At 45.8% G+C, this 18,542-nt stretch overlaps 1 protein-coding gene across 6 annotated transcripts in view; it reads left to right on the forward strand.

Moving 5' to 3' along the window:
* The window catches only part of ATP10D (ATPase phospholipid transporting 10D (putative)), an 83,007-nt gene that overhangs the window by 46,438 nt on the left and 18,027 nt on the right, over nucleotides 1–18,542 (forward strand). For all 6 annotated transcript variants that reach the window (XM_025187433.3, XM_025187436.3, XM_025187427.3 and 3 more), the window contains 6 exons: nucleotides 5,325–5,554; nucleotides 8,224–8,412; nucleotides 10,359–10,980; nucleotides 11,961–12,064; nucleotides 12,883–13,009; nucleotides 17,674–17,858. In XM_025187433.3, coding sequence (XP_025043218.3) covers nucleotides 5,325–5,554; nucleotides 8,224–8,412; nucleotides 10,359–10,980; nucleotides 11,961–12,064; nucleotides 12,883–13,009; nucleotides 17,674–17,858 — 1,457 coding nt within the window. The remainder of the gene's footprint in view (nucleotides 1–5,324; nucleotides 5,555–8,223; nucleotides 8,413–10,358; nucleotides 10,981–11,960; nucleotides 12,065–12,882; nucleotides 13,010–17,673; nucleotides 17,859–18,542) is intronic.

The following is an 18,542-nucleotide window of genomic DNA, read 5'->3' on the forward strand; positions in this document are numbered from 1 at the left end:
AAAGTCTACAAGATACAAGGTTTCTATGTAAAAAGACTTAATACAAAGTTTCTGTGCTCCACATGAAAGCATACAAAGTTTCTGTATAGAAGGACCCAATACAACAAAGCTAAAGACTTATTACAATGCTAAAAGGACTTGATATAAAGTCAAAAAAAAATTAAATGTGAAAATGATTAATACAGAGATTAACGAGATGTATTTACACTAGGCCTGGCCGGGGCTGTGCCGCCATCCCCATGGCACCAGTCCTGGTTGCATGCTTAGTTGACTCCATCCTTTCCCAGGGCTACATTACCACTGCCAGCCGCAGCCGAGGCTGTGCTCCTCACTGCGCTCCTTGCCACTAGTCCTGGGCAGGGATGTGCTCTCTACCACACTGGTCCCACTGGAGCTGGGCTCCCCACCGCCAGCCCAGCCCAGGCTATACTTCTGAACCTGGCCAGCAGTATTTGTGGTCCTGCTGGATGTAGCTGGAACAGAGAGTCCTGGATTTTAGAGGTTTAGACTGTAGTAATTTGATGAACAGCCATTCAGCTAGCAAGGCTTGCACTTGCATTCTAGCACACTCTATTTACAATGATTTTAAACTGGTATGTTACAAATGGGTGGAAATACTATTAAGTTTCAGAAACCTGTCTACTGAATGGTGAACATACCATGTCTTGTATATGAGTGGCATTCTGTATCTAGCTCTCACTGGCACATTAATGGTCCCCTGAGAGTCAAGTGTTCTTTTGTTAGTGCCTTTGTGTTTCTTTTTAAATGCATAAATTAACAATATAGAATGTAACCATAGACAGAGGAAGAAATTATATACATCAGAGGCTCAACCACTTAATTTCATAATTGATTAATTTAGCTGTTTGGCTGATTTCCAAAATATGAAAAAAGTCCATCAGCTTCCAATGTTTAAACAATGTAACAATTTAAATTTATAAATTATACTGAGTAAAGCTAATGAAATAATAAGTTTTAAGAAATAAACAGATGACCATATATTACATATTGGTAGTTATTTGTGTTGCAATGGCACTCTAGAGCAGTGGTCATCAACCAGTATATCGGGATCTACTGGTAGATCTTGGAGCCTCTGACATGATCCTGACTGGTTTGGCCAAGAGACTGTCAAGTGCTGGCATGTCAGCTGCCCCTTCCCCCTACTGCTGTGCATCTCCTGCCCTATGCCTTGGAGCTGCCTCCTCCCTTCCCCGGAGCCTTCTGCTTTCTGTGCGGAATAGGGAAGGGAGAGGACGGAGCGCTGATGTCAGGGTGCCCCCTCCCACCTTGTATTCTATCTCCACAGAACAGATGGGGGCATAACAGGACTTGGGAAGGAGTTTGCTGGCTGCTTTTGGGAGTGGTGCAGGGCCAGGACAGGGGTGAGCCTGCCTTAGCTCCAGTGCACCACCACCCAGGAGCCACCTGAAATAATAGTGCCCAGCTGGATCCAGCTCCAACCCCTGCCCTAGTCATGACCCCCCCCCCCTTACACCCCAAGCCCCTGCCCTAGCACTGAGCTCCCTGAACCCAAACTCCCTTAGGGTATGTCTGCACTATAGCGTTATTTCGAAATAACGCGTCTAGACATAAAATGCATTTTGAAATAGCATGTTTCTATTTCAAAATAGCGTGTCCACACTGATAGGACACTGAATCACATTTAAGGCTGGCCGGAACCAGTTCTGGCAGGGCATCTGGTCAGGAGTTACCTTGTGTGGCTGCTGCCTGAGGCTATCTGAGACATGTGCTTAAAGGGACCACCCGGACAGCCAGTTTAAGGTTTCTCTGCTTGTCTACCTCACTGAGGGACAGCAAAGCATTTTTTTTTCTCTGCATGCTCTGATTGCCCTCACTCAGGACACCACAGCACTCTGCAACATGGAGCTGGAGCCGCCCCTGGGCACTCTGCTGCTTCTCCTGGAGGTGTTGCTGAGAGCCTAGCAGCACGCTCTGCAGGTAGTAACAATCTCCCTGGTGTGCCCCACTGGGGGCTTGTGCCTCATTGCTCCCTCACATTCTTCTGCTTACCCCTTCCTAACCGCCCTTCCTGCTGTACAATAAAAGACACGTGTTCATTATAACAAACCCTCTTTATTGAACAAAACAGGGATGGTGGGGGGGAATGAAACTGAGGTGAGACTGGGGAAAGAAGGTGGGAGAGGGGAGGAGGGAGGGAGAGTGGGAGAGGAGAGAGGGAAACCTGGGAGGAGGGAGCTGGCAGGGGGAGGCAAAGGGAGGAAGCGGGAGGAGAAGCTCAGGGTTGGGGATCTCGCTGGCCCAACTGTCTCCCAGCACTGCGGATGTGGGGGCCTCGGCATTCCTGGGGGTGTGGGAAGGGTGGGAAGGAAGCGGGAGTGGGAGGAAGAGCGGTAGCTGGGGAAGCAGCAGGGGCTGGAGCAGAAGGAGAAAGCAAGCTATGACCTAGGGTCAATGACCACCTGGGGGGCATAGACCATCTTGCCCCCCCAGGATGCGGTCCACGGCATCAAAATAGGGGCAAGGGTCTGGTTGGGAGCTGTTCCCTGCGGCCTGCCGCAGCTCCTTTATTTTCAGGCTGGGTTCGCATGTGGCCTTTGGTGGCCAGGCTGGCAGCTATCCATCTGTAGACGGTTGTGTTCCTCCATTTAGTGTGGAGATCATTGGAGGCATCCCCCTGAACCTGAATTAGGTCCCTGATCTCCGCACTGGACCAGGCAGGTGCCTGCCTTTTCTGGCCCCTGGCAGGCTCCTGGGAGCTGGCAGATTGCTCCTGGGGAGCGGTGGAGGGCTGGGTGGCACTGGCTGCCTGGCTCATGCTGGGGTCAGGTGCAGCGACTGCTGGCTCTGGGCTGGCAGGCTTGGAGCTGGCACAGGCACTGTGGCCAGAGTCTACCCCTTTAAGAGCTCCGGGGGTGGGGGGGGAAAGGAAGGGGGGGAGGAGAGGAGTTTTCTTGGTTGTGCCCAGAGTGGCCACCAGGGCACCCTGGGAAGGGCTGGAGGCCCCTTATTTTGAAATAAGTGTCTACATAGCGCTTATTTCGAAATAGCAATTTCAAAATTGGTGCTATTCCTCATGGAATGAGGTTTACCAATTTCGAAAGAAGTACTCTGCTATTTCAATTTAATTTTGAAATAGCGGTTTGGCTGTGTAGACGCTGGTAAAGTTATTTCGAAATAATGGCTGTTATTTCAAAATAACTTTGCTGTGTAGACATACCCTTACAGAGCCTGCACCCTGAACCCCCTTGTGTAACCCAACTCCCTGCCCCAGGCTCAGCTCAGAGCTCCTCTCGCACTCCAAATCCCTTAGCCCAAAACTGGAGCCTGTGCCCCAACCCTCTCTCCCCCCCCCCCCCCCCGGTGAAAGGGAGGGAGGGAGGGAGGACGGAGTGAGCAGAGGTAGCCCTCAGAGAAGGGGCACGAAGGAGGCAGGGCAGAGTACTTGACTTTGAGGTAGATCTTGGATTGCATTTAAATTCAAAAAGTGATCTTGTGCTTAAAAAGGTTGGATACCCCTGCCATAGAGGCTGCCTGTCAAGTATCAGAGCTGTCTTGTGCTAGGTGCTGAACATCCACTATTAATTTTCCATTTGTGTTCTGGTCTGTTAGTATCACCGTAATAAAATGCCATAACATGAACTATATTTCCAGTTGTTTCATGCTGTGCCCCAGTGGTTGGAGATGGGTCATGTGCTTATTGATGGTGACGTGTAAATACAGCATGAAAAGTGCTGGGTACGGTCTTTCTGCCTTTCTTGGATTAGAGAGGACAAAAATGGGTTCGTTTTTTGGATTCAGCTTTTTAGAACATTGCATGGGATTTTACTCCCATATTTCCTGTTTTCGACAATAGCGTTGCATTGCAGAAACCCAGCAGAATCATCTGGGTACATTCTACTTAATCAGTGTATATTCATTTGTGCTTATTGTACATATTGCCCAGGGAGAGAGGCACATAAATGTGCTGAGGGCTGCCGACGGGGAGAGGGGAGCAGCTGCCCTGTGCTCTTTAAATCGCCGTTGTGGAGTCCCAGGCTGTTTCAATCAGTGCTACTGACTGAATTGCTAGGCACTTCCCTTCCCCACACCTCCCATGAGCGTATCTTGCCTGTCTGTTCTGTTGGCAGCCCTAGTTGGAGCAGTCGTGGTACCAGAACTTTGTACTGGAGATAGCATGGTCCTAATGCAAGTCTGAAAGCCACATCTGCATGTGAAGGAACACAGTATCCTAGTGCAATGGCAAGTTTGTGTAAGGTCTCTGATTTCAGTCAGGCTTCTCTTCAGTTACTGTATTTTATTTTATAAACCATGTGCCATTGTCACAGAACTGATATTTGTTCTCTCTACAACAAACATCAGATTATGAAAACAAATATTTTTGGTGACTAAAAACTATGGCTGGAAGGGCATGACTTTTACTAGAGATGTCCTTGCACAATAGTTGCTTTAAGGAAAGGTGCTGGTGGAAGAGCATGCAGCACAGATTATTTTCTTGAAAAAAAGGGATCAGTTTTCAAGTGAGCAAGTTGTCTTGTAGGCTCGTAGACTGAGGGTATGTCTACACTAGCCCCCTAGTTCGATCTAGGGAGGCTAATGAGGGCGACCGAAAGTGCAAATGAAGTGCGGGATTTAAATATCCTGTGCTTCATTATCATGTTCCCGGCCGGTCACCATTTTAGAAATGGATTAGCCCAAAGTAACTGCCCACGTGTACACAGCATGCCTGTGTCTCCTGGAATGAGGTTTAACAGCTAATTCGATTTAGGGGTTTAATTCGGAATCCCGTTTCACTGCCGTGTGTAGACGGGGGCAGTTACTTTGGGCTAGTCAATTTCTAAAATGGCAACTGGCCGGGAACATGCTAATGAAGTGCGGGATATTTAAATCCCGTGCTTCATTTGCAATTTTGGTTGCCCTCATTAGCCTCCCTAGATCGAACTAGGGGGCTAGTGTAGACATACAGTTAAAGATCAAAAAGACCAGCATAGTCATATCGTCTGATCGCCACTGAGATTGGCTTTTCAGTAGAAAAAAAACTGTTTTTGATTCATCACTTTTTTACAAACAGATAAAGTTTAGGCAGAATTCACGCAGCCCTTATTAAAAGCAATACTTGTGATGCCAAACCAGTGTTCATGTGATCAGTATTGGCTGTTTTGTTTTTGCTTTTGATTCAAATGTTGAATTCGATATAATCTATTTTTGTATTCGTGTACAAAATTGCATGTTTTAAAGTTCATATCACAGACCTCCAGCTGATGGTTTGAGCTTGTAATAATGGACAAATGAGCAATTCTTCTTGGTGGCTGAAATGTGTTTTCTCTCCCCTTTCCCCCCACTAGCCAAGAGGCTGGACTCCTACCAAGAGGCTGATTCAGAGGATGAGGATTTAACAGGCGCTCTGTGTGGCTCATTGAGTCATATGCCAAAGCAGAAGGTGCACAGCTGCAGGACAGTGAGTGGGCCTTTGAACTCCAAGTCTTTGAATCAGCTGCCTGGTTCTGCTTTAGGAGGGGAAGATGGAGTCAGTAACGTTTCACACTCAAGACATATGGCTTTCAGCAGCCCCATTGTAAGTATAGCTTGATGTCTTTTGATCTTAAATATCTGAAGTAACTCATGAAGACATCTCTCTTTTTTCTTTAAAATTGAATAGATCATTGGTTTTATCTGAAAATGTTTGTTTACCTTCAAAAAGACAGTTGAGAGAGCGCTTCCCTGCAGCTGATTTGTAACTGCTACATTTTTAAATGATGGCACAAGTAAAAGGTGGATTTGCAACTTTTAATGAAAAATCAGAACTGAATTGGGAGCATCAGGTTTTCATTTATGCTCATCCCTTTCTAAACTGTTCACATAAAGCTAGGTGAGAAAGATGGTCCAGTGGTTAGGGCAATAGATTCAAATTCTCTGCTCTTCCACAGACTTCCAGTATGGCTTTGTTCAAGTCCCCTAGCTTCTCTGTGACTCAGGTCCCTTCTGTAACCTGGGCCTAATAGCACTTCCGTACCTCACAGGTGCTGTGTGGATAAACAGAGGTTCTCAAATTGGTGATTGTGACCCCTTAGGAAGTCATGAGGTGGTTACATAGGGGTTGCAAACTGTCAGCTCTGCAAGGCTGATAGCCCTGTGCTTCCATTAAGTGAAATAACCCCAAACCCCCATTTTTAATGTAAAAGGGGAGATGGTTATACTCAGAGGCTTGCTGTGTGAAAAGGCTCACCAATACAAAAAGTTTAAAACCCTTGGGGTAAATGCATTACAAATTTGGAGTTGCTCATATACCATAGTGATAGGGGCCAGATAAATACCTAAGATAAAGCATTCAAAGGGCTTGCCTATAAAGCAGTTGTTTGATGACATATATTTGATATGCACAGTGGGTTATGCATGGAAGTACATGTTTCTACTAGATAATACTGGTGCTACTAAATAATTCATATCACCAGTGCATCTTCACTGAATCTCACTTATATAACTCCACAAGCAAGCCAGAAGAAATAAATAAATCAAATTTAATCAGTATTTGCAGTGTTGCTTTAGAAGATGTTAAAAAAGAAAAGGTAATAGTTGGGTGGGTAAGCCATATTCCAGCCTCAAGCACCAGGTTGTTGGGAGCAAAAAGTTCCCTGCACCGTGTACATCCCTTATAAATGAGACTTAAAGTAACACTAAATAGATGGTGTCTCAATTTTGTTTTATTTTGGCTGGAGTGCTTATGAGGAAGGGTAAGATTTTGTCACAGTTACTTTAGTAAAAGTCATAGGTCACAGGCTCAAGTGAATTTTGGTTTGTTGCCTGTGATCTGTCTGTGATTTTACTAAAAATAACCAGGGGAGGGTTAAGTAGGGGGGAAGGAATGACAGATGGAGTCACGTGAGGAAGGCTAACAGGTCAAGCCTCACCACTATGTGCGAGGGGTGGGGGCACAGTCATGGATCCAGGGGGCACAGCCATGGAGGACGGGGACACAGACCCAGCTGCAGGGGAGGGGTACACAGGCCTGGCTCCAGCCACAGGTGCACAGTCCTGGCTGTAGCTAAGAGGAGTGTGTGGGGGGGGTGCTTATTAAATTTGCAAATGCATGGCCCAGGGAAGCTGTGGGGCAGGGTACATGGCCCCAGCTGCAGCCCCTGTTGGAAGCCACTGACAACAGAAGCCAAAGAAGTCACAGAGGCTGGTAAAGTTAGAGAATTCATGACTGTATTGTAGCCTTACTCATGAACTAGGACTTGGGAAGACTGCATTCTGTCTATGTAGGTGTGAAATTCATCCTATGCAAAGGGCCAGCTCAAGGTCAAGGCACGTTCAAGTCCCACTTATGCACTGAAAGGTATACGTAGGACTTCACCTGGGGCTGGCTCCTCTGAATTGGTGTGAAGTTTATCCCCCATAAAAAAATCTCAGAATTCTGAATGGGACATATTCTCCCCCCTTTCTCTGTAGATGCAGGAGAACTGGCAGCAAAATAGTTCTAGAAGGCAAAGTTATGGGGGTGGGGGGAGGGACAATTTTATGGTGTTCCCTCATGAAATTAGGATGTTGGGAAAGTGAAAATCTGTTTTGAGGGTTCGAAATTAACAATGCTCATGCAGGAAAAAGACCTAAGTATCAGTGTGACCAACTTAGTGAACACCTCTACTCTGTGGTCAAAACAGCCAACAAAATATTAGGGTGCACAAAGGATTAGAATGAAATTTGTGGGGGGCAGATTACAGTCTGCCTGTTGAAGTGTTTCTTATTTCTTCCTCAGAAGCATAGGATACCAGCCACTGTGGAAAACAGGATACTGGTCTAAATGGACTGTGGGTCTGATGCAATATGCCAACTCATATGTTCCATGCACTAAAAAGTATGAGGGATTAAAGATCTGCCCCTGCAAAGTGCTAACCCTCATCTATGAGATGCTGCATACATCAGGGTGCTCTCTTCTCTCCCAGAAGTGCTTCATATCTACCAGGATGGGATTTTTATTAGCAGGAAGACATTGCCTAAACTTCTCTAATCCATCCATGTTACAAACTGTAGTAGGTTTTACTTTTTTGGTTTGATATTAACTTCCCTGCAGCAGCTTCCAGTAGGAGTTCAGGAAGTGATTATTCTATTTATGTGCACCTTTAAGAGAACTTTATACATGTGCATTGTAAAACCTTGCAACGCTGAGACTGTTTGTGCCAGCAGCCACATCAGACCTTTTGGAATTATATGATAAGAGGGTATCCTATTTTATTTGACCAACAGGAGACTGATGTTGTTCCAGATGCAAAGCTCTTGGAGAAATTTAGTCAAATTTCCTATAATGTATATGCACAATTAGAAGAAACTGAGAGAGAGTCATCCTTGGAATCAGTATACATCACTGACTTCTTTCTTGCTCTGGCAATCTGTAATACTGTGGTAGTTTCAGCTCCTAACCAACCACGTCAAAAGGTAAGGCAGAAAAATCTGCTGCTCAAGTGGTCACGCTTCTGTCTGCTGCAGCATATTACAACTTTTCAGGTGTTCCCTATAGTCTTGTTTGCATGGAGAGAAAACAAAACATTGCCTTTTAAAAGTGGTAATTTGCTTCTCCTTTGGTTTGCCATGTTTGCTAGAAGAAAAGGAAAATTTACTGGACTGTTCCATTTTAACACTGTAATAAGTTAATGCATAATATACAGCTAACAAGTTTCCAGTGAAGTGAGACTTGCCTTGAATATTTCATATTTACCTTTTACAAGAGGGACTTAAAATTAAATTGGATTTTCCATTTTTACAGTGTTCTATTAATCAATAAAATGCCTGATTGAGCATTGGCATGCTAAACCCAGGGTTGTGAATTCAGTCATTGAGGGGGCCATTTAGAGATCTGGGGCAAATCTGTCAGGGATGGTACTTGGTCCTACCATGAGGGCAGGGGACTGGACTCAATGACCTCTCAAGGTCCCTTCCAGCTCTGAGAGATAGGTATAGGTATATCAAGGATGAAAAATGTGGTGTATAGCAAACTGTAGCTGACTCCGGGCATTACTACAAAGCTTAGGAAGAGTCTGATTTTCAGTTTTATACTGTAATAACAATTAAAATATATCTAGATTTGGCAGTTTGGGTGCATTGCTGAGGCTCAAGAGCTATTTTGAGGGCAGTGATTTTTCTCTTTGCAATAGTAAATTATCACAGTATATTTATAACTGGAACTCCATTGTTTTCTAAAAAATTAAAATTGAATGTATCCTGTAAGTAACCTTATTACAGAAAAGGTGAGGGTTGAACTTCTCACAAAAAAGCATGTGATTACTATCAGTAAATGTCACTTCATTGAAAACTTGTTCCTGCTACTAAATTTCAGTACAGGCAGTCCCCGGGTTACGTACAAGATAGGGACTGTAGGTTTGTTCTTAAGTTGAATCTGTATGTAAGTCGGAACTGGCGTCAGCCACTGCTGAAACTGATCAGTTTCAACCGTGGCTGAATCTGGATGCCAGTTCTGACTTACATACAGATTCAACTTAAGAAACCCAGGCGTCCCCAAGTCAGCTGCTGCTGAAACTGATCAGCGGCTGATTCCAGGAAGCCTGGGGCAGAGCAACTCTGCCTCGGGCTTCCTGTAGTCAGCCACTGGTCAGTTTCAGCAGCGGCTGACTTGGGGACGCCTGGGGCAGAGCAGCTGGGGTGCTGCCGGGTTGGTCCCGAGCGGCGCTGTGGGACCAACCGGACAGCCCCCAGCTGCTCTACCCCAGGCGTAGGCAAGAAAAGTCTGGTCTGCTGGGGGGGGGGGGGGGGCACTAGCTGTACTCCCCCCCCCCCCCCCCAGCAGACCAGGGGGACAGGAGCAAAGCCGCTGAGCACGCCCGCAACGGGACAGCCCGGGCGCGCTTGGGCTGTCCCCCTGCGGGCGTGCTCTGCGGCTTTGCTCCTGTCCCCCTGGTCTGCTGGGGGGGTCTAGCAAAGCCGCTGGCCCCCCCCACCCCCCAGCAGACCAGGGACATCAGAGCAAAGCCGCCGCCTGGGCGGCTTTGCTCGTTTGCCCGGGAGCAAAGCCGCCGAGGCGGCGGGAGTCCCTGGTCTGCTGGGGGGGTCCAATGACTTTGCTGGACCCCCCCCCCAGCAGACCAGGGGGACCGGGAGTGTGTTTTCAACAATTGTGCTTGCAATCTAATTAGCTGTGGGTTTGACTGTATTTGTTTAACAGAAGTACACAGTAAAATATATTAAAAATAATCAATATAAGTGTACAAATTAGCATTAAAGTTTTAAATTAGTGATATATTAAGAAAAATATCTGTTTTTGTAACACATCTACTCCTTGCTGAAATAAAATACCTCCATTACTAAATTACATTGTTTCAGCGCATGTACACATGTTTCAGATGATTTTTTTTATAATTCTGTTGCAGTTAAGACTATCTTCACTAGGTAGAACTCCTATTAAATCCCTTGAGGAAATCAAACAGATGTTTCAGAGGTTGTCAGTCCGAAGGTTGAGCACATCACCAGTTCCAAGTACAAAAGAGTCCTCGTCATCGGACAGCCCTAGTACTTTTGTGAGCAAACTGTCTATTTTCAGAGTGAAGCTGGCTTCACCTGCTATGGAAGCGGGGACTCACATGGCTAATGAAACTCAGGATACTGAGATCTCTCAATGTGCCAAAGTATCTCTACCTGAACCACTAGATAGAGTGGACACAGCTGCAGGCAGCGAGCACTGTGATGCTGGATCATCTCTTCAACAATCTATGTCTAAGTTGTGTTATGAGGCTGAGAGCCCGGATGAAGCTGCACTAGTTCATGCTGCCAGAGCTTACAAATGCACTTTACAGTCTAGGACTCCTGATCAAGTGACTGTGGACCTGGCTGCTTTGGGATCTGTAACGTTTCAGCTTTTGCACATTCTGCCTTTTGACTCAGTACGGAAAAGAATGTCAGTAATTGTAAGACATCCACTCTCCAACAAGGTGGTGGTGTACACAAAAGGTGCAGACTCAGTCATTATGGATTTGTTGTGGACTGGACCTGCAGGTACGTACGGAACTTTGTCAGCTCTTGGTTTCATCATTGTATCTCACCAGAGCAATTGAATGCAAAGTTTGGAGTGATACATAAAAGAAGGTAAATAACTGAACAGAGCTCCCTCAGTGAACAATTTCCTGGTTCCTATGTTCCTACAGAAATATCTAGGTCAGCAGTTGTCAAACTTTTTGGCCCACTCCACTCAATGCAGCCCTTTCTATGGACCACCAGCCAACCCCCATGATGACAAAATGGGTGCAGGAGAGGATGGGAGTGCAGGGTCTGGCCAGGAAGTAGGATGCAGGAGCGGGCTGGAGGGTCTGGGTGGGAGGATGTGGGGTGGGGGTGTATGGTCTCAGTGGGAAGGGTGTGGGGGGGTAGGAGTGTGGAGTCTGGCCGTGAGGAGATGGGGGGTGCTTATCTGGTTCTGTGCCTCCCACTGTTCCTAGGCACTGCTCCCTGCTGACTGCAGTTCTGGCCAGTGTGAGTAGTGGGGAAAGCCTCTGGGCATGCTGCCATTCCCCAAGCTGGGAGGAGTGGGCAGAAGGCAGCACACAGCCATTTCCTTCCCCCCCTGCAAGCCGGATCTGACCTGTGAGGCTCTTCCCTCCCTTCCCCCACCCTCCGCAGAGCAAAGGTGGCACTGTCACTCCAACCTAGGGGAAGGAGGCAGCAGGGCTGGATTGCCAGTGCAAGCTCATGACCAGGTGGGAGAGGAGGCACTGAGTGAGTCCCAAACCTGTGGCCTACCTGCAAGATAATTGCAGGCCACATTTTGAGAACCACTGTTTCATATGTGCAGTTAGGTTTTTGTTTCCCAATGTACATTACTTTGCCCTGCACAGAGCAAGACATCCTGGTACAATCACCAAATGTAGGCCCCAAGTATGATTTAAAAATATACTTTTTACTTTATTTTTAGAAATATACCAGTAAATAAACTGCCAACAAGGCATATTTTAATTTTTACTTTTTAAAACAAATTTCAGATGATAAATCAGAAATGGAACAAAAGAAAATTAAAGCGAGGACTCAGAAACACTTAGATGATTATGCCAGAAGAGGACTGCGCACATTGTGTATTGCTAAAAAGGTAACTTGTGAAGAGATTTATAGGAGTTCATGAAATGACATACCTTCTGTGGAACACTGAATGCAATAGCTATGAGACGGAGCTCACTACTTCAAAACAAATGCTTTCACATCAGCACTCGACTTTTATTTAAATTAGGGCAATTTCCATAAAGATCAATCATTTGACCTGTGCTGCTGCTTTGCTTTTAACGGTCATAGTGGGTGTCTGTGCAGGATGTCAGATGGCTTAATGCCCACAACTTTGTCCCTAAAATTGTGATTAACAAATGTAGTAGGTAAGTAGTATTAAGGAAATGTTCACAAAACATAAGATACTTGCCCAGTTTGAAGACTAGTTAAACCCCAATAAACCTGGGCCAGTTTTGTGGCTTCACTTTCAGGCTGTATACAGTTGGCAGTGCTGCATAGTTGGGATGCAAAATGTCATTTTGACATTTTGGGAAAGTTTAATTTTGGGTTCACAGATATTTATAGTACAGCTCAGCAGTAATGAAAGTAAATGTGCCCAAACCTGTCAGCAAAGCAAAATCACGGATATTTATGTAGCTAGAGCACGGAGTAGAGCTGAGGCCAATGTTCCTGCTAATTTTTTTTCCATCTATGTGTGGAATATATTTTGTTGCATATGCCCAGGTCTGTATGGATGTGCACCACCAGTAGAAGCACATGATACTGGCTATGGGTGGCTTTGAGTGCTCATCTAATCAAGCAGGGCAGCATTTGTATCTCTCCTGGATGGCTGCCCAAGTGCTCAGCTTACAGGAAACACTGGCTGAGGCATTGATCTCTGTGTTTTTCCCCCTGCTTCCTCCACAGGTGATGAGTGATGCAGAATATACAGAGTGGTTAAAAAGTCATTTTTTAGCAGAAACCAGTATTGATAATAAGGAAGAGCTGCTGCTTGAATCTACCATGAAGCTTGAGAGCAAGTTAACACTCCTTGGTAAGTAGAAAACTCTGTGACTTGCTAGAAATGCCCCCTCCCTTTTTTCAGTAATAATCTGCTTGAAAAATAGATTTATTTTGCAAGGCACTGTGCAAAGTTTATTTTTAAAGTGACTTTCTGTAGAAGTAGGATTTATTGCTGAATTTTTGTAAGTCTGTCTCTCTCTTATATGTTTGCAAACACAGAGCCTGATACAAATCCCATTGGAAACAGCTGGACTCTTTCCAGTGTGCGTGATGGGGTTTGGCTCAAGCCGGGATGAAGTCTGTCCAACTTTGCATACACCAGATCATCTGGGCATTGGCAATGACATTAAAAGCTTGTTAGGAGATTGTAACATGCCACAGACTCATACTAAAGTGCTTTGCTGATTTAGCAGCTGCAGAGGTGCAGTTAGTGTCTTTAGAGTGGGGTGGAAAACTATGATCCACGGGCTGCGTCCAACCTATCAGCCAGTTTAATCTGGCTCTCACACTTGTGCTGGGAAGCGGTATTGGGGGCTTGCCCTGCCCCACTCAGCACCCAGAAGCAGCAGCATGCGCCTCCCCCCCCAAGCTCCTAAACAGAGACTCAGCCAGAAGGCTCCATCTGCACCTGTGGCCAGGGTGGTGCACAGAGCCCCCTGCCAGTGCCCTCAAGAGCTGGGGGGCATGTGGTGCTGCTTCCAGAAGCTGCTTGAGGTAAGCACCACCTGGAGCCTGTACCCTAAACTGTCCCTCAACCCCTTGCCCCAGCCCTCTCCCTTGATCCCAGCCTGGTGCACCCTAAACCCTTCATCTCCAGAGAAACCTGAGAGCTCACACCCCTTCTTGCACCCCAATCCCACTCTATCTAGTAGTTCAGATGGAGGTACTTCAGCACATTGTGAACATTTATAGACTATTTGGTGATAAGACATCAGCCACAGTTCTGCACTAACACTCTTCCTTCTTTGGTAGTTCACTTTAGCTATGAAAGAATGGGACAAAATCTTCAATGTAGATGCAGCCAGACTTAGCAGGTAGAAGGATTAGGGTTGAGGACAACTGCTCAAGAGGTGACCTTTGAAAAAAAAATCAGACTAGATTGTAGTAGTGGGAAGAACAGCCCTTGCTAAAGCAGGAGAGAGACTTTTTTGCTGACTTTTTTTCCATGACATGCTACCAACATTTAGAGAAGGGAGCTGTATGCAACTTTATGCTGTGTCTCTATATTTTTCCAAGTTACAGTTGCTTTGTTCCTTGTAGCATAGGGGTCAGATTGTGGACAGGCACAAAAACCAGTAGTGGTACCAGACAAAAAGAAGGCAGTGCTCCCTCCTAGCTCTTCTGGATGTCAGGGAAAGGTGGGGAGGAGCTAGGGTGTGACATTACCTATGGCACTATCTGGATTTATGGGAAGCTGTATCCCCTCAGTTCAAATCTACAGCTCCGCCCCCTCCAGGGTTGCTTTCCTTGTTCCTCAAGTGTTATTGATGCTGTGCATGAAGAGCAAGGAAGGGATGATTCCCTCTTGCACAATGATTAGACTCAGCTGAGGTGCATGAGACCACTTGTGTGGACAGAAATCTCAAGCTGTTTCTTTGATCAAGTTGTGGATTTTTGCTCACCCTGTCTCCTCCCCAAAGTAGCCACTTAATCAGGGGATGGTCTGTTTATCTAATTGACTGAGGTGTTGAGCAGACTTTTGTCTCTGGGGAGTTGGTTTGTGATTGCCCTCCTGAACATGCTGGAACATGTCCCAAAAATATCACACAGAGGAAATCTAACATACAGTGTTGCTGCATATTGTTTACAAGGGCAGTGATGATCATAAATCATAGTTTTGTACACGATTTATCATAATTCTATGAAAGGGTTGAATGTAGGGTACAGACTTGTCATGTGAGGCCAGACTGCTTATCTGCACAGTAGGCTGCTTATCAGAGAATAGGCTCTCTTGAGGCAGTGTAAGGGTTCCCTGTATACACTTGGGGAACTGGCAGAGGTATTGTGCTCCTTGAGGTACAAGCCCTTCAGGGCAGGGCAGCTTTGCACCTTCCCCCAGCCCAGGCAAGAGGGTTGGTGCCATGGTCTGCCCTGCAGTGCTAGGTAGGAAGGTAAGTGTTTTTCTTCCTGCTTCTCTGTTCTTCTCCTTGCTTTCTTAAATAACATCATATGGTGTAGCTGTAGCTGTAAATCTGGCTGTGTCTAGACTACCCAGTTCTATCGGAAAAAGATACACAAATTACAAACCACAATTTGCGTATTTTTTTCCAGTTCCTTTTTTGGAAGAGGCTTTTCCCTCATTTGGCCCATTTGGGCCAAATGTCGGGAAAAAACCCTTTTTCGGAACATCCCGTGTTCCTCATACAATGAGGTTTCAGCATCCCTGTAAAAAACACATCTGCTTTTCTGAATTTTTTTTCGGAAAAGCAGACCCGTTTCTTGGATGCGTTAGAGTTTTTCCGGGATTCCAGAGGTATCCCAGAAAAACTCTGCAATCTAGACGCAGGCTCAGATTAAGAGTGAGGGAACCGGTACTGGGAAACAACAGCAGCTCCATCCTGTAAACTCCTTTTGGCCATGTGGAGAGTGCACACAGCCTATGCCCCACATGGGTGTAAGGAGCAGTGAGATACTGCTGAGGTGAGAAGAGTAAAGATGCTCCTGAATCTGAGAGTGTGTACCCTACACAGTACTGTACAGCCCAAACAGAGCCTCCCAGGCTGCACTGCTGTTATGTGCTGCATGGACATGGGAGATGACCAGCTCCCCGCTGCAGGAGCCTTTCCCTGCTGCCTCCTTCCCTCTCCCCCGTCCACAAGAGCCTTTCACTGACACGTGTAGCTACGCACCTCTGTGTGGATGCAGCGGCACTCCAAATAGACTCATCGCTGCAAATGGTATCCAGTGCAGAAGTAGCAGTAAAGGAGGAATAGCAACAGGTGGAGTCAATCCAGTTATTTCCAGGCAACAAATAGAGGTGTGGGCTGGTCCATAGTCCCTGGTTAAAGAGAGAAGGGTAGAGTTCATGCTGATGTATAGGGAGCCCCAATCCTCTTGGTATACAGAGTGGTGGCACCCCACACGTACAAAATTATATCACTTCATTAAAATGTTATTGAAATAATAATGTAGTTTCCCGTAAAAATATTATTTCTGTGCCAGAGAGGGAGTTTGTTCCTCTATGATGCTGCAATTGCACAAAGCTGGATTCCAGCAGTATGTACTTCTAATCTGCCCTAGATTAGACAGAGAAGGAAGCAAATATTGTGACAGAGCTGTATTAAGACCATGTACTCTGCCAAGATGGAGGAACATCTTTGTCCTTCTTTCTGCTTAACAGTTGGCAGTGTCCAGCTTGTCATCTGAGTCTAAATCAAGTGACTTCCAGTCACGGAAAGATCAGGGGTCTTCAGGGCATTGTCTCCTGCCGTTTGGTTGGCCACTGGCCAATCACCTGTGTGGCAGCTGCTCACTCAAACAGCAGTAGCAGGAGTATTGTCCAACCTTAGGGCCCACGTCCCCATCACCCTTTCTCAGACTCTGCTGCACTGCAGCTCATTGTCTATTGGAACAGGTCTAGGAAGGAAAGACAGGTCTGTACGGTGGATGCTTTTCCTTTGTTTCTCTCATTCATCTACTAGGGATGTTAAATTTAGTTTAATCAACTAATTGACTAGTTGATGGATTTTCCATCAACTAGTCGATTAGTCAGTAATCGGCCAAAGGAGCTAACCCCACTGCAGCTCTGCCTTTTAAATGTATTAAGAGCCTTTACATTTAAAATACATTTAAAAGGCTGAAGTCCAGCAGGAGGGACCTGGCACAAGCTGGGACAGCTAATTCCGGACAGCTCTTAATACATTTAAAAGGCTGAAGTGCAGCTGGAGGGACCCAGCGCAAGCCAGGAATCAGCTGGTAGGCTCTTAATACATTTAAAAAGCAGAGGCACGGCTCTGGGACAGGGCGCGAGCTGGGAATCAGCTGTTTCTCTCCAGCACCAGCTCCTGCCGCCTCCCCTTGCTGCCTTTGATAGAGGCAGCAAGATGGGGTAGGGAAGCAACTAATCGACTGTTCAGTAAGCTTTTGCTAGTCGCTTACATCCCTACCATCCAGTGTCATGTGGGTTTGCAGAGTGAAAGCAGTCAGTTACCATTCTACCCAAAGAGCTTCTGTTCTCTGGCATGTGGGGAATCTGCTTAGTTTTACAGCTTAGTTCCCTGTGGGTGGAATCATTTAAGCCCAAATATCCTGCAAGTGAAACCATGTCTGCAGCTTAGAACACGGTTCTATTTTGTAGTGTGGACAGGACATAAAACAGGTCCCTGAGCCATGCTAATGCAGGGACATGACTGTGTTTCGGAGCTATTAACACATAATCTTCACTACAAGACAGAGCCATACTGCAGCTGAATTGGAAGGACAACTGCCTTATGAGTTGTCCCCTGACATGGTTCAGTCTGTTATGAAGACTGGGTGTTAGACAGTAGCATTGTGCCAAAATCCCAGACAGTCTTTTATCTTGAAATCTGGCCAGATAATACTGATGTCTGTCTTCAGATATGTTTGGGGGCTTTGAAAGAGGATGGTGATTGATTGTTCTCCCTATCCACGGAAGGGAGGATAAAACATAATTAGTTTAGTCTGCAGTAAGGGAGGTTTCGGTTAGATACCGAACTCGTGTCCTTTTCATCACAGGTGCCACTGGGATAGAAGACCGCCTGCAGGATGGTGTTCCAGACACCATAGAAGCACTGAGAAAAGCTGGAATCAAAATCTGGATGCTGACAGGGGATAAACAAGAGACTGCTGTCAATATAGCTTATGCTTGCAGGTTATTGGAACCAGATGACAAAATCTTCACCCTCAAATCACAGAGTAAAGTAAGTGGAAAATGAGATTGCCCTCCGTATCACCCCACAAACAAACAATTTATTTTACCAGGAATGATGGTCAGGCAACACTACAAGTGCTAGGTTTTTTTGTTGTTTGTTTGTTTGTGTTTAAAATTATGCGTTTTCTAATATGTCCTTTGTATACTGAAAATCTGAGAGTTGTTTCCCCCCCTCCATATGTGTAAAGAATACAACATTTGTTTTATAGAAATCTGTTTCTATTAGGGATGTTAAAATGTGTTTAATCAAGTAAATGTGTAACAGCTGAATATTTCAACGGTTACACGCGGTGGAGGGGTGAGAGAATCAGGTGGCTCCGAAGCTGGCTTTTAAAGCGACTCCCCACTTACACCAGCTCCTGCCTGCCCCCTTGAACTGCGGTGTCTGATACAGAAGCAGCCGTGTGGGGGAGGGCAGCTCCCTATACGTACCGGGAGTGAAGATTAACCAATGAGCGCAGGCTGCTCTGTCGTCTTCCCTCAGGTCTGTTTCATTAGAATTAAAGCACAAGGAATTATCTCATTGGAGTAGTATCACATGCAGCGATCCAAATAATTAATCTACAGACATTTTTAATGGAGAAAAATCTTTAATTTTTTTCTTCTCCTTTTGAAAATTGTTCAGTCATTTAGTAAATAAAACTGTTAAAAAATGACGCTGCAGAGGGAGTCA

The sequence above is a fragment of the Pelodiscus sinensis genome, chromosome 4 (assembly GCF_052426305.1).
Source record: "Pelodiscus sinensis isolate ZL-2025 chromosome 4, ASM5242630v1, whole genome shotgun sequence".
In the NCBI taxonomy this organism is placed as follows: domain Eukaryota; kingdom Metazoa; phylum Chordata; order Testudines; family Trionychidae; genus Pelodiscus; species Pelodiscus sinensis.